Genomic DNA, 16,017 nt, shown 5'->3' with positions numbered 1-16,017 from the left:
TCCCAACGTTCCAAAGCGGAACGTTCCTGGGCTCCTTCTTCTCCGGAGGGTCTCGCCGACCGAGGAAGGGGACTGGTCCACGTTCTCCTTTGGGAAAGCTGCGCTCAAGCGGGCTCTCCAGAGAAAGAAGCCACCGGGTCGGTGGGACCTTGCTCGAGCGCAACCTCCTCCTCCTCCTCGGTCTCTCTCTTCCCCTCCAAACCCCGACGCGAGTCAAAAAAAGGTACACACACACACACACAAGCCTGAGCGGGAGAAGCCTCGGAGAGGCGGTCCTCCTCCCTCGTAGAAGAAGAAACGGGACGCCTTCCCGCGAGGTAGCCGCTTACCTGCCGAGAACTGCCCACGGGCCACTCCGAGCAGGGCAGCCGAGGGGGCGACGAGGGAGGCGAGCGCCGCCAGCAAGCCAACGGCTCCAACCGCCGGGGCCATGCTGACTTTGGAGAACTTTTGCGAGGAGTCTCGCACTCAACTCGGGCGCTCTCTCCCGAAGCCGCGAGGAAAGCTCGTCTTCCTGGCCAGTCCGGATCCTCCTGTTGCCTGGATGAAACGGGGGCGGGGGGGGGGGACGGAGAGCCCGGAACAGCAACAGGGTCGCCTTTCTTCTCCGCGGCGTCTGCGCCGGAGTGCTCCCTCCCCGCCTTCCAGGGGCAATCCCCAGCCAGGCGCGCCTGCACTTGGCGTCGGCGGCTGCACTTAGTCCACGAGAGTTACTTTGCCGATCGGCGAGTGGCGAAGGGAGGAGCCGAGCGCGCGCGTCCAACCCTCCGGTTCTCAGCGCTTCGGCAGAGGGAATGAGAGACTCATTTCGGCCGGGAGCCCATAGCCCAGCGGAGAGGGGCCCGCCAGCGCCTCCTGCTGCTCGAGCATGGGAAAGCAGTCCGGCGGAAGAGGGCAGCTCGACATCGGCTGCGTGAGGCTCAGGAAATAACCGCCCTGGGTCTCTCGACCTCGGCTGCGACCACGCTCCTCTCGGGCTCTTTTGCAGCTTGCTTTTGCAGACAGAGAGGAGAGCGGGGTGCGCGCGTGCGTTTGGGAGGAGAAATGGAAAGGAACAGCGGGGGGGGGGGAGGGGAGAAGCGAGATGTGTGTGTTTCCTCACGTTTTATTTTATTTTTTTGACACAGGCACCGGCAGAAGGGGGAATCCCAGGCTCGCTTTGCATAGGCATGAAGTAGAAAGAGAACGTGCTGAATTGCCCAATTCGCCCGATTGCTTTGTTTTCGCGATTCTACCAAGCGCTTTTCTGGCGAGAAAAAGGGATATTCGTGTGTCTCCCAGAAAGGTGCAGCTTGGAGATCGCTGGGGTGGTGATGTGTATGGTATGTTCTTTGTTTTCGCCACCTAACCTAGAGTAATGCTTACTCGGGTGTAAGACCCATTTACTCCTCGGTAAAGCACGTCCATGGTCGTTTATTACTAAGTAAGTGTGCCCAGAATTGCAGCTGTATACAGCTTGCCTTCCCTACTAGAAGCACTCTTGAGATAATGGGTTAAATAAATTGTAAGCTGTGTGCAACATCTTGAGATGGTACCAAGCACTAGTCACAAAGATTTTGGCTGCTAGGCTGCCTTCTCTCTCTTCCCCTCTCCGTCCCCCCCCCCAAAGCTTTATATAGCTTTAGCAGCTGCATGACAAGTCAGCAGGTGAAGTTTAACCATCTCTTCATTTCTAGTTAACCTAAACTACACCTGTTGGATTGCTGCTTGGCTCATCCAGCTGTTTAAAGCAGCTGCCATAAGAAGCTGTTTTGTTTTCAACATTAGCCTCCAGGCTGGGGTATCTAGTCAGATTTAAGAGGCTAAATACATGGTCCTGAAGGATCTACCCATGCTTTATGTGTTTCCTGGTGAGTGGATGAAACCAAGAGACCATCAAATGGTCAAGAAGGTGATTACTACACATGCTGTAGAGGGAAGTTCAACCTTGGAAGGTGACTCATCTAATAATAATAATAATAATAGTAATAATAATAATAGTATAGGAGAACGAAAACTCTAATCCTGAATCTCCACTGGCTCGCAGCTATAATCATTCATGAGAAATGCTTCAGGAGTAAAGCCCGAAGAAAAATCCGCACCTGTGGCTTTGTGGGACATCTTTGGGAGAAGAAAAGGCTAAGGAGTAAACCCTGCAGAAATCCGGACTGGAGTCCCTAAGACGGTTGGATGGCACTTTGCATGGGCATAGCCGGGGGGGGTGCTGCCCTCCCTAAATCAAGTAAATCAATAAAATTACTTAAGTGAGCTTCTGCCCCCCAACAGAAAGCATCTCCCCAACATAAATCCTGGCTACACCCATGGCACCTTGTATGCCTCTTTCCAGCAACTCCGGCAGCCCAAATGGTGCCAAATGTATTGCTCTGCTTTCCTCTGGACCACATCAGTAAGGCCAAGAGGGGTGTCTGGGCAGCTCAGGATCTCATAACACACTGCCCAGTCTTGGACTCCAGAGAGGTCATTTTGGTGCTGCTAACACAGTAAAGGTGGCGCTGTGGGTTAAACCACAGAGCCTAGGGCTTGCTGATCAGAAGGTCAGTGGTTCGAATCCCCGCGACGGGGTGAGCTCCTATTGCTCGGTCCCTGCTCCTGTCAACCTAGCAGTTCGAAAGCACAAAGTGCAAGTAGATAAATAGGTACCGCTCCAGCAGGAAGGTAAACGGTGTTTCCATGCGCTGCTCTGGTTCGCCAGAAGCGGCTTAGTCATGCTGGCCACATGACCCGGAAGCTGTACGCCGGCTCCCTCGGCCAGTAAAGCGAGTTGAGCACCACAACCCCAGAGTCGGCCACGACGGGACCTAATGGTCAGGGGTCCCTTTACCTTTAACACAGCGAAAACAATGTGGGAGGCAGTAGATTTGAATGACTGGTCTCTGCAGCCACAGGGGCTGTAATTCTCCAGCAGTTTGCCTTTCCCCCCACAGGCGCACTCCATTGTCTCTCAAAACAGATGGATGCCAGCAACAACAAAAATATTCTTAAGGTGATGGTCACTATACTATTGCCTGATCCTAGGCATATTTTCCAGAAGTAAGTTCTAGTGAGTTCACTGAGACTTGTTTCTTAGAAAACTAGTTGAAGAATGCAGTGGCGTAGCGTGGGGGGTGCAGGGGGCCCTGGCTGCACCGGGCGCAACATCTGGGGGTTAGGGTTAGGGGGCGCAAATCCACGGGTTAGGGGGTGCAAATTACTTGCTTTGTCCCGGGTGCTGACAACCCACGCTACGCCACTGGAAGAATGCAGCCACATCCTATCCATGTTTACTCAAATAAAAGTTCCACTGTGTTCAGTAAGACTTTGTAAGTGTATGCATAGAATTGCAGCCTTGATACTATGCATGTTTACTCAAAACTAAGGCCAACTGTGTTCATAGGAGTGAAGCCCATGACTCTTGCCATACTTCAAGGGCTCTTAACTGACAGGCAGGGTTAAAGGAAAGGAACATTGTTGGACACAAATGCTGCTAAATTAAGTTGAAAAATAAATCCCCACTCATCCATGAAGCTTGTTGGCTGAGTGGCCTTGAAGAAATTGCTCTCTCAGCTTAACCTGTGTCTCAGGATTGTGAGAGTAAATGGAATAAAAAAATCCCAGTCTATACACTGGAAGATGCTGTAGACATGATAAATAGCATAATTGGACTCTACCCTTCTTGCAAGTGGAACCAACAGCACAAGTGTTTTCTGGCTTTCAACTATCTGTTTTATGACAGTTATGAAACCAGATTTTACAAAAAATAAATTTCAACTGTGCAACACAAGTCCAAATGGGACTTACCCTAGCATCAATGAATAAAGGAGTGGATAAAGGGTGCAATCTTATGCATGCCACATGGAGGTCAGTCCTATTCTGAATAACCGTGGTTAGATTGCACATTAATGTTGCAGTTCTGTAGGCACACATTAGGAAGTAGGACTTGATTCTGGGTAAAGTAGCTTTGATTGCACTGCATGGGCCATATTTCTACATCAGCAGCCCTGATTTCTTTATATTGACCTGTTCACTGCTGTTAGATGTTACCTAGCATGCATTCTACCATTTTGCACGAGCTAGACTATTAGTTTGTCATAAATGGTGACCTGTGGGTGACCATACTCAGTATGAATGCTTTATATAAGGCAACTTCGTATGGGACCAATCAAAACACGGTCAGAGTTCATCAAAATGGTTTTGCCATAGCTCTGAACCAGTGAATGAGAATATGCAAGATTTGACCTCTGCACCATGCAGAGTGAATCGTTTCAGAAGAAGGGAGACACGCTAGTTCTTACTGAGCTGCACATTATCTTTAAATGAAAGCAAATACAAAAAGCAATTAGAGAGTATGAGCCCATATTGCTCAAAAATTGTTTTCACAAAGTATGTTAGCACTAGCATTTAAGTGTTGCTTTACTACTGACACTGTGAGGGAAGTGTTCCTGTCACAGTTGGATATCTACTTCGTAAGTGATAGTTTGTTGTCAAATTTGATTGGCACCCTGAGTCTGCAGGCATGTAGATTCTGCAGTGATACATACAGGAAGTTTGCACAAACAGAGGCAGTCCAGCATTTTATACTGTCAAATCTACTCATTCATATATATATATATATATATATATATATATATATATATGCAGGTTTTGGTGTCCTCGGGTGTCTTCCCGTGTAAAAGTTGGGGTGTCTAGGCGACGTTTCGACGAGGTCTCACTCGTCATCTTCAGGCTTTTGGTGTCCTCGGGTGTCTTCCCGTGTAAAAGTTGGGGTGTCTAGGCGACGTTTCGACGAGGTCTCACTCGTCATCTGAAGATGACGAGTGAGACCTCGTCGAAACGTCGCCTAGACACCCCAACTTTTACACGGGAAGACACCCGAGGACACCAAAACCTGCATTCCTGTACCCGTGAAAATCTACGAAAGCAAATATATATATATATATATATATATATATATATATATATATATATATATATATATAGTGCTCAGGAAATGCCTTGTCATTTGTTGTGAGGAATCCAGATAATATTCTCCAAATCATTGCCTCCCTTTGTAGGAAATCCTGTTCCCACAGCATCCAAACTATAGAGTTGATTTACCAAGGAAGTACAGTTTTTCCTCTGCCCCCTCCCCCTACTCAGCCCTGCCTAAAGCAATCAAGATGATTGTTGAAAACACTGGTCCATGTTTGTGGTTCTGCAAGGGCTATATAGGGAATTTGTGTCCCTCCAAACAGATTGAAGCCTCCATAGTTTGTGGTCAGGGATAATAGAATCAAAGAACTGTAGAGTTGGAAGGGATGCTGAGGATCATCTAGTCCAACCCCCTGCAATGTAGGAATCTGCAGCTGTCCCAAACGGGGATCAAACCTGCAACCTTGGCATTATCAGCACCATGCTCTAACCAACTGAAGTGTAGTCCAACAGAATTTGGGTGCCCCATGCTCCCCATTCCTGCAATAGGACTGCAAGTACCTATTTTGTGGAGTTGAAAATGCCAGCCACTTAGAACTTCCCTTTTCTTTTCTTTTTCCATTTTCTCTTTTTACTTTATCTATTTTATTTGCCTTATCTCTGCCAGTGGTCTGTGAAACTGTCAGTATTAGGATATGGAATCCCCTCCTTGCAATGAGGCTATCCCAGGGTGCAAGGCTATCCATATCCCTTTCACTATGAGGCAATAGCTATGCAGGCCACACCCACACCATACATTTAAAGCACTATTATACCTGTTCCTTTTATGTACACCAGCAGGCACCAACCAGGCAGTGACTTTGCCATAGCTCGCCCCTCCCAAAGAAACCCAGGGACTGTAGTTTATTAAGGGTGCTGAAAGTTCTTCAGGGACTCCTAGAGCTACAGTTCCCAGAGTCCCCTGGGAAGATGGCCTGATAAGTCATTCTGGGAATTGTAGCTCTGTGAGGGGCATAGGGGGTTTCCTAATAACTGTCAGCACCGTCAACAAACTACAGTTCCCAGGATTCCTGAGGGAAGCCATGACTGTTAAGAATGATATCATAGTGCTTTAAATGTATGGTGCAGATATGGTTGTTTTATGGGGTTTTTTTTGGGGGGGGGGGAACTTGGCTGTTTTATGGTTCTTTGGAAAGGGGCCAAGGAAGCACAGCTCCCCAGCAGTTGCAATTCCCGTGATCAAAGGCTACTCATGGAACCAAACTTGTTTGCCCCAGCGTGCTTAATTTAATAATAATAATTAGCCACCATAGGTTGGAATGGCGGCACAGAATTTGGAGGGGTGTGTGTGTCTTTAACCCGTTGCCCTGTCATGGTGTGGATCAGAATTGTCACCCACTCTGAGCTCATCTGCACAGAAAGAAAGCAATGAAAACCGCACAGTCATAATAGTTTTTTGGTTGAATTTTGAATCAGGACTGAATCCAGTAGGTTGGTGTTGGTATAACGGCTCAGTTGTTAAAGAAGCATTTCCTAAAGATTGCATCAAAGCATGCACAGAATACAGTTCCTTAAGCACTGAGTTAACACACACTGCTTCTATTTATCTATGTAGTTATTGATTACATTTCTATCCCACTTTTCCGCCAAGGAGCTCAAGGTGGTATAATAGTTCTCCTCCTCTCCATTTTATCCTAACAACAACCCTGTGAGGTAGGGGAGGCTGAGAGTGAGCAACTGGCCTAAGGGCACCCAATGAGCTTTGTGGCTGAGTGTGAATTGAACCCATGTCTCCCAGGTATCCCCAGCACTCTAACCACTTACACCACATTGGGGGTTTTTTAGCCAAGAGGGGGTAATTTCCAATTGGACAGAATGTCCAGTATCTGTCATTTCAGCTTTAGTTTGCATAATTTTGTAGTCCCTTCTCTTAGATCTTTAGCAACAACCCAACAGAAAGACATTTAACTGGTGAAATTTCCCACATCACATGTCAATAAAGATCATCGGCTAAATTTATGTTTGTCAGGGTGTTGGCACAGAAACAGGCTAGTCGAAGTTAGTAAAATATAATAGCAAAATGTTTTGCTAGTTAGTTCACATTTGGGAGCTCATCTAGAAATCAGGGGGCTAGATTTACGGTCTGGGGTTTGATAATTTACCAGGAGATAAGCTTGTTATTCTACATGTGTGTGTTAGACTTGGGGGGGGGGAGGCCTCAGAGCTAGCATTAAAAAGCACACAAACAAAACCACAACACAGGATCTTTTCTTTGTGGTCGAGATGGTTAACATTTTACAAAGATCTGTGCTGTGCTGTGCTGAGAAACTTGAATGCTGTCCGGAAAGGTTTCACTTGAATGGAGTGACTGAAAACCAACCCCAATATATCAGGAACATGCAAGCAGCTGTGGTTCGTGAAACACTGATTCTTTATCTGACAGCGCCAAGGAAATGCCAAGTTATGTTGGGTTAGCACATGAACTCCTGATCTTGTCACATTTCTGGTTTCTGCACTTCAGAACAATGAAGCATGTACCTTTTTCCACAGTCAAGATTCCACAGTTCAAGCAGACAGTGTGAAAACTATTTTATTGCTTCTTGTTTTGAACTATTTCAATTGCCATTGCCATTCATGTTATAACTTAAAAGTGCATGGTTAGCCATACCCGTGTGGATGGTAAACCTAGGCATTTCCTTTTGCTCCTTGTCTCCTCTGAGATCGGTGGTGCACTTGGGTAATTGTAGACTCTGGACCTAATGGTCTCAGATTTTAATGGGTTCAAATGGGTTCATTCACCTCAAATTTGTAGTAAACTGGCTTTGCCTCGCTCATTTTTGGGATTGCTTCTGCTTATTCAGTTGAGTGGCACCCCAGATTTCTGCCCAGTAGAGGATGGTTTCCACTGGGATTGATAGGGCAGAAGGCAGAAAGAACAACAGCAAGTGGAACCAGAGTCAGTGATGGGCAACACCAACTGATTCTGGTTCTGTCTCTATTGTCCTCTATGTTGTATTCTTCAAAGGCAGCACTGAGACTAAGGCTCACTGCCAGGGCCACCCCATGGACTGGATGCAAGTAAGGAAGGAAACAGGCAGATGGGTCCTTCCTGAGGTCAGAGCTTGCAGAGGTGGATTTAGGGCATTGTGCCCAGTTCTGCCACACTGGGCAAAAAGACTAGGAGGTGCCACAGGACACCACAGCTATGATGTAGCGAATTGAGCAGAATAGAAGGTGAGAGGCAGGTGGATGGGTGCCAAATCTTGGTCTTGCGCTGGGTGCTGCCCCTGGAGCTTGGTGGGGAAGCACCCCATTTGTTCTAATGGACCAGTGTCCACTGCTGCTGCCCCCAAAGTCCCACCTCAGTGGCACCACTGCCTGGGATGTTTACTGCCTGAGAAATTATGATGAAGAGCCAAGGAATGCATGGATTTCACCATGGCTGTGGTTTTCATGTGTCACAAGGAACCTTCGGGTTCTTCTGTGAATTTTCAGGGGGGTAAATGGTGGATACATTGCTGGAAAGGTACTTTCTTTCTGGATGGAGAAATATCAGATGAACATCCTAAGGACCGTTTGCAGAACAGAGTATTTATGTGAAAGATGCTTAGGCCTTCCTTAGTAATGTTAATCTGGAAAGAGTTCCTAGAGACTAGGAACATGCAACTCTTCGGGGCATGTCTTTTCCAGCAAAATCCAGTGCAGCTGTTACATACAATTGGAGGCATCTGGACGGCCTCTGTGGGAAACAGGATGGTGGATCAGATCACTAGTCCGATCCACTAGGGATCTTTTTATGTTATAGGTAAATCCCATTGAGCTGAATGAGTCTTATTTGCAGGAATGCTTGCATATCTGTCTCTTCCTTAGCCTTTGCTTGGATGGAGGTTGGGCCCCTATAGTTCCATGCAGCAGTTTCAGAAATGCAGCCCAGTCCTACACATGCTTATGTAGAAGGCAGTCCAGTTTAAGTTAATGGGTTTTACTCCTAGATAAGTAAGTGTCAGATAACAGCCTTTGAAGTTATTCCTATAGATACCCAAGTTCAAGCAGAAAGTTTGAAAGGTGTTGTATTGGTTCTCCTATTGAATGAATTAACTTTGAAATGAGGATTGGAGTTCTTTCCCGCGGCAGATCTGAGGTGAGCTGTTCTGGCGCCATGAAGCTGAACATCTTCCCAGCCACCGGCTGCCAGAAACTAATCGAAGTAGATGATGTGCGCAAGCTGCGCACCTTCTGCAAGAAGTGCATGACCACAGAAGTCTCTGGATGCTCTTGGCGAGGAGTGGAAGGGATATGTTGTCCGCAAGCAGTGCAGGCAATAACAAACAAGGCTTCCCCATGAAGCAAGGGTCCAGACTCATGGACATGTCCGCCTGCTTCTCAGTAAAGGCCACACTAGAAGAACTGGAGAAAAGAAACACAAATCTGTTGGGGGTTGCATTGCTGATGCCAATTTAAGCGTCTTGAATTTGGTCATTGTAAAGAAAGGTGAGGAAGATATTCCTGGACTGACTGACACCACTGTGCCTTGCCGACTTGGTTCCAAGAGGGCTAGCAAAATCCAAAAGCTGTCCAATCTCTCCAAAGAAGACGACGTCCATCAGTATTTTGTGAGAAAACCATTGAACAAAGAAGGCAAGAAGCCCAGGACCAAAGCACCCAAGATTCAGTGCTTGGTAACTCCCAGGGTCCTACAACAGAGCAGGGGTATGTCCTAAAGCAGGAGTATTGCTCTAAAGAAGCAGTGTATCCAAAAGAACAAGCTTCTGGCTATAAGAATGAAGGAGGGAAAGGAAAAACGGCAAGAGCAAATAGCTAAGAGGCGTAGACTTTCTTCACTGAGAGCCTCCACATCTAAATCTGAATCAAGCCAGAAGTAAATTAGGAACTGTGTTCCTAAAAACATTAAATAAAACTTTTATGGGGAAAAAAAAGAAATGAGGATTGGAGAGAGGAATCACTGGAGGATGCCATTCATCACAGAACTCCCATATACTGTTAGATAGAGCATAGTATGTGAGCTTTTTATTTCTCCAAAATGTAATTGAGGAATACCTAATGGGATCTGCTCCTATAGCAAAATCTAGGAGATATTCTGAAGCTATAATCAGTGCACATCTAAATGGTCTCTGTTTATCATTTGGTTGATAATAAGTATAGTACGTATAAATTCATCTTTCATTTTTCCTGTTCTAAAATATTTTGGCTGTTTTGCCTTTAAAACTAAGAAAAATAAACTCCAATTCTATATTTCTTTTTTAAAAAAAACACTCCTTTGAGCTAAGAGCTCATATGTTGAGTGGGAGCTTGAAGAGAATTAAAACAGCTGAGAGAAAAACCCTCGTATGGCTTTTTCTTTTCACCCTAGAGGGAGATTCTGCATCACATGTGAAGTCCTAAGGAACCAGCCATCTTTTAATCCCAGCTGGTTATAGGTTCCAAATGAGATGAAAAATAAATCTCCCCCAGACTAAATAGAAAGAAATGCTTAATACTTCCACATCTCTGTAGGCTCTCCCAAACCTGTAAGTGTTCCCATTAGAGCCTGTCCGTTGCACTGCTGGGTGCTGTCAAATCAATCATAAACTAGGTTGCAACACAACAAGACTGATCCAGGGAACAGGGACAGACTTGTTACTTTCCATTTCGGAGTATTTGTTTCATCAAATCTGTGCTTGCAGGCTCTTTTCCATATTATAAAGGAAAAGTTTTCCTTTACTGATTGCACAAACCTTGGCTTATCATTAGATTGCCTGGTTGCAATGACATTGCCTAGCGAGATACAGTGAAGGCAAAATTGTCTGACATTCAGAATTCCTAAACAAAAAGCTTGCTGTTGAAATACCCGCAAATTAAATAAGTACTATCACTGTATCTCTGTTCCTGGTGCTTTACAGAATGCAAAAACATAGGTCCCTGCTCTGAAGAGCTTACATATATAAGAAGCCAATTAGTTAGGCTTCCAATACACCCATACGCTGGACTAGTTGACAGTTTAGACAGAAAGTGAATCAACTTGTATCCTGCCTTACTGGTAACAGTAAGACTCCTAGACAGGAAGTTACAAAGATATGTTTGTCAGTACAGCATATGCCTCTTTTGCCACCTCTCCCAGCCTACATCTAGGTTTTCATATAGCACAGATGAACCAAATTCCAGGGTTTTAATCAGAGTTTATGCCTGGGATTTATTTTCATGAACGGTGTGACAAATTGCTACAGTCTAGATCAAACCCCAGACACCAGCATTGGGTTATTGGGCCCCTCAGTATCTCACCCAGTCACTTATATTGGTCGTCCAACCTTGTCCTTATCCAAGTGCTCACGAATGAGTATCTCCCAACAACAAATGCATAGTCCACAACACAGAAAGAAGGATCTGTCTGGGGATGTGGGTATAGACCAGCCTTTTTTGGTGGTTGCTGGAGGTGTGGGAAGTTTTGGGGAATTCTGCTGCAATCCTATGCACCTGAATCCTGTGGTTCAGGCAACACTCCTCTGAAAACCTATTGTCTAGCATGCCTAAAGTCCCAAATGAAATGAGGCTGGATTATACCATTAGAAGAAATGCCACAAGAATATATTGTAGTAGGAAAATATAGTAACTCAGCACATTCCTCTAGGTGCTCTTTGGACATTCAAGAGGTCACTAATAGCCAACACTGCTGAAATTATCCTCAAATATGTTTTTTAAATTGTACAGTATATAATATAGGTTGCCTTAAACAGTATGGCAAGATTAACAATGGTGTGGAAGGGAAAAAACAAAAGGAGCTCTTCCGGAAAATGCTTCTTGGGGAAAACAACAACCCACCAGCAGGAGAGGAGCAATGAGTAGCCAGTTTTTAAAATGAGGCAATCGAGGAACAGGGAATAGTGTCTGAAGCTTGGAATGCTACAGTATGTTCAACAATATTGACAAGTGAAGCTTCACTTCTTTCTGTGCCTTCAGTAGCTCAGCAAGTAAAGCTTCACATGTGCACACACACAAAATCTCCCTGCCATAAACTCTTTTTATCCTTATGCAGTAAGTCGAAGAACAGAAAATAAAAATTATCAGATGTCAGTGATGACACCAGCAAAATCTGCATCAGAAACATGGCGCTTCCAGATGAACATTCATTAGAACTTTAGTGCAAATGTCTCTGGAAAACACATTTTGGCATCCACTTTTGCCTAATATAGACATTTTCACAAGCATTTTCACCTAAAGTAATGCATTTTTGTGTATTTTCTCTCTCTAATGTATGCATAATGTGGGCAAGACTTGGACCAGCAACTCACTGTTCAGAATTCTGCTTGCTCTGCTCTAATACTCCTCCTGAGCAAATTTCTCCAAGTATGATTAAAACTTAGCATCGTTTTCTCCCTCATGGCAATGGGACTACAACCTGGGCTGGGCCCTCATAGAATCATAGAATTGTAGAGTTGGAAGGGACTCAAAGGGTCATCTAGTCCAACCCCCTGCAATGCAGGAATCTTAACTAAAGCATCCATGTCAGATGGCCATCCAACCTCTGCTTAAAAACCTCCCAAGGGAGACCATTCCAATGGATCTCTGGGCCCCAGAGAAATGCATCCTTTCCCCATTCCTGCTTGTTCCTTTGGGCTCAGCCCACTGCTGGTCTTGGAGTCCTGACAAATCTTCTGCAGGAACAACCTGGCCATCCTTTGGATGCAGCCCTGTTAACTGGACTGTGTTATTAGAACTCATTACTCTGGATGTTGTTTTCTGAATCGTACCAGCCATGTTCAGGAAGGGCAAACACACACAAACACACTAGTTCCATTGTCATCTTTGTGTTCTAGGGTTGCACTGAGGAAGTCTATTGTACCTAGGAAAGGTTCCATAGATTTTGGAACCATGATTTTCCAGGGTTTCAAAAATGCACGTGAGCTTCCATAGGTACAGGTGGCTTCTCCACTCAGAGTTGCCTTTGAGGATTCAGAAGGTGGCAGGGCAGAGCTAGAACACTTCTGCATTTATTTAAGCCCTATTATGAATGCCTGAATAGGGCCATTCTAACAGGGCTTTCTGTGATTTGTCAAATATGCAACTCCGTAAGATCTTCAACAAAGAGACCTTCAAAGCTGGCATGTGAATGTGCTTAACATATTAAGCAGGAATCAAATAATTTTTTGCTCCAGTCTGACTGATTGCTAATTCATTGATATAAAGAAGTGGTTCTACACATTTTTAGCAAGTGGGTTAAGGGTGGGGAGTTTGCACACTGAACATTTCTAACCATTGTTAGAAAAAAACCCAAGCCTCTTCTCTCTTTAAGGCACCTAAAAGAAGTAGCTAATTTTTCACAAGGGCAGAGCAGCTGCTATTGTAAACCCCTCACAAATTCAAGCTTGCACTCAGAGCTTTCAGACATTTGGTAGAACCAAAACATTTCAATGATGTCATCATTTATTTATAGCATGTTCAAAAAATGTTGGGTGTTAAAATACCACATTTGAAAATAAGGACAATTGATTTAAGTTGCTGAACTTAAAGCTGTTTTCCAGTGTAGTTGAGGTGACAGATCTTTATAGTAGTCCAAGGTTTTCTTGATGATATGTATTCTAAGGAACCATAAGTGTTATTATTCATACCCTCCAACATTCCTCAGATGAAAATAGGGGCATTGCTTACTCCCCTGAAACTGACCTGCCTCAACCTTCCATTTTTTGTCCTCCCCCCCCCCCCGCCTATAGAGCATTTCCTATCAGAAGAAGGACACGTGTAACCACCACTACACAAACAGGACACAGCACACACCCTCCACTGACAACATGCCACAAATGGTGAACTACTATAGAAAAGAACCATCTCTGTGGCCCTAAAAGAAAAGTAAAATGACATCACCTGTGACCACTTCCAAATTGGACCTGAGACCTCCTGCATGGAATGGAAAAATAGCAGAACAGAGCATGGAAGGGGGAACTGTTGTTTGGTCTATATCCAGGGGGAGATTTACCTTTCCTGTCTAAGAGCATGGTTTGCTCATCCTGACTTTGGCTCACTAGCAAACTTTTTGCTTAATATATTATTGCCTTGGTCGCGCTGGTTGATGATCTCCGGCGGGCTAGGGACAAAGGTGAGAGCTGTTTCCTAGTTCTGCTGGATCTCTCAGCGGCCTTTGACACCATCAACCATAACATCCTTCTGGACCGTCTAGAGGGGCTGGGAGCTGGGGGCACTGTCATACAGTGGTTCCGCTCCTTCCTCCTGGGCCGTGTCCAGAAAGTGGTGGTGGGGGTGAGTGTTCAGACCCCTGGGCTCTCACTTGTGGGGTGCCTCAGGGTTCTGTCCTCTCCCCCATGCTTTTTAATATCTATATGAAGCCGCTGGGAGAGATCATCAGGGGGTTTGGACTGGGTGTTCATCAGTATGCAGATGACACCCAGCTCTACCTCTCCTTTAAATCAGAACCAGTGAGGGCGGTGAAGGTCCTGTGTGAGTGCCTGGAGGCGGTTGGAGGTTGGATGGCGGCTAACAGATTGAGGTTGAATCCTGACAAGACAGAAGTACTGTTTTTGGGGGACAGGAGGCGGGCAGGTGTGGAGGATTCCCTGATCCTGAATGGGGTAACTGTGCCCCTGAAGGACCAGGTGCGCAGCCTGGGAGTCATTTTGGACTCACAGCTGTCCATGGAGGCGCAGGTTAACTCTGTGTCCAGGGCAGCTGTCTACCAGCTCCACCTGGTACGCAGGCTAAGACCCTACCTCCCCGCGGACTGTCTCGCCAGAGTGGTGCATGCTCTAGTTATCTCACGCTTGGACTACTGCAACGCGCTCTACGTGGGGCTACCTTTGAAGGTGACCCGGAAACTGCAATTAATCCAGAATGCGGCAGCTAGACTGGTGACTGGGAGTGGCCGCCGGGACCACATAACACCGGTTCTGAGAGATCTGCACTGGCTCCCAGTACGTTTCCGAGCACGATTCAAAGTGTTGGTGCTGACCTTTAAAGCCCTAAACGGCCTCGGTCCTGTATACCTGAAGGAGCGTCTCCACCCCCATCGTTCAGCCCGGACACTGAGATCCAGTGCCGAGGGCCTTCTGGCGGTTCCGTCATTGCGAGAAGTGAGGCTACAGGGAACCAGACAGAGGGCCTTCTCGGTAGTGGCGCCCGCCCTGTGGAACGCCCTCCCATCAGATGTCAAAGAGATAAAGAATTACCTGACATTCAGAAAACATCTTAAGGCAGCCCTGTTCTGGGACGTTTTTAATATGTAATGCTGTACTGTTTTTAACACTGATTGGGAGCCGCCCAGAGTGGCTGGGGAAACTCAGCCAGATGGGCGGGGTATAAATAATAAATTATTATTATTATTATTATTATTATTATTATTATTATTATTACTACCGTAGTTGTTACCATGCGTCTGATTATTACTGAAGCAGTGAGATTATGATTCTGTAAAAGCTGGCTCTCTAATACATGGCCTTGACTTAAGCAGGTTTTTTTGTTGGGAGCTGAATTTGCCCTTCCTTGAGCTGAGAATTTCTTTGAGACTTCGTAAAGGAGGACAGAATGTTCCCCCATTTATAATCTGAGCTGCTAGGGGGCAACTCTCTGACTGTTTCTCTAGCCTTAAGGCTAAAAGAGAAGTCTTTGTAGTTCATTTTGTGCTTTCTACACTTATTACCAGAGAGTCCAGGGTGTAACATAACCCTTGGAGAATTGCCCATTCCAAGGATCCTGTGCTCACTTGCTTGCACATTATCTGCAACGTTCACTGGTAGGGCAGTAATTTTCCATGTTTGACCTTTGACCCAAGTTGTTGTGTGCCCTTCATTTTTGTTTGTAATGCCTGAGTCAAAATGGTTCATGTAATTTTAAGCAACCCAAAATTGTTCAGTACTTCCTTGAGTAACTGAAAACCTGTTGTTTAAGGTTGAAACAAAGTCTTGAAATAGCTCCCTCAAAGAACTGGTGCATCTAGACCAGGTATCTTCAAACTTTTGAAACTCAGGACCCACTTTTAAGCCAGACATGCATTTGAGGACCCGTTTTTTTTACCATATATTTGTATGGTGGTAGTGTGCCTGTTGCAACCCACCGTGACCCAGCAGTTGAAGACCAGTGCTCTAAACTGACCAGGCTGGATCATCCAAAGCCGTGATTAAATTAAGA

The 16,017-nt window shown here is 45.6% G+C and overlaps 1 protein-coding gene, 1 long non-coding RNA gene and 1 pseudogene across 16 annotated transcripts in view; 2 read left to right on the top strand and 1 right to left on the bottom strand.

Annotated features, from left to right (window-relative positions):
* PTPRK (protein tyrosine phosphatase receptor type K) overlaps nucleotides 1-680 on the bottom strand; it is a 331,989-nt gene extending 331,309 nt beyond the window's left edge. For 8 of the 14 annotated variants that reach the window (XM_081907034.1, XM_081907039.1, XM_081907042.1 and 5 more), the window contains exon 1: nucleotides 330-536. In XM_081907034.1, the coding sequence (XP_081763160.1) occupies nucleotides 330-432 (103 nt within the window). In that variant the 5' untranslated portion in view covers nucleotides 433-536. Of the gene's footprint in view, nucleotides 1-329 lie in introns of all 14 variants that reach the window. The other 6 variants (XM_081907035.1, XM_081907036.1, XM_081907031.1 and 3 more) reach the window with 1 other exon arrangement.
* A 146-nt stretch (nucleotides 681-826) lies between these two features.
* Nucleotides 827-13,838, top strand: LOC309367687. Its single transcript, XR_014167281.1, has 3 exons — nucleotides 827-1,018; nucleotides 1,128-1,322; nucleotides 13,595-13,838. It is a non-coding gene; the product is annotated as an uncharacterized lncRNA (long non-coding RNA).
* On the top strand, nucleotides 9,032-9,828 carry LOC309367662 (small ribosomal subunit protein eS6 pseudogene; annotated as a pseudogene). Its single transcript has one exon. The product of its transcript is annotated as a small ribosomal subunit protein eS6 pseudogene (transcript).
* Nucleotides 13,839-16,017: the final 2,179 nt, after the last annotated feature.

This window comes from Podarcis melisellensis (assembly GCF_964234715.1).
Source record: "Podarcis melisellensis genome assembly, chromosome: 3".
NCBI lineage: Eukaryota > Metazoa > Chordata > Lepidosauria > Squamata > Lacertidae > Podarcis > Podarcis melisellensis.
The sequence above is the reverse complement of the archived record's forward strand: the minus strand, read 5'-3'. Positions and strand labels throughout refer to the sequence as shown.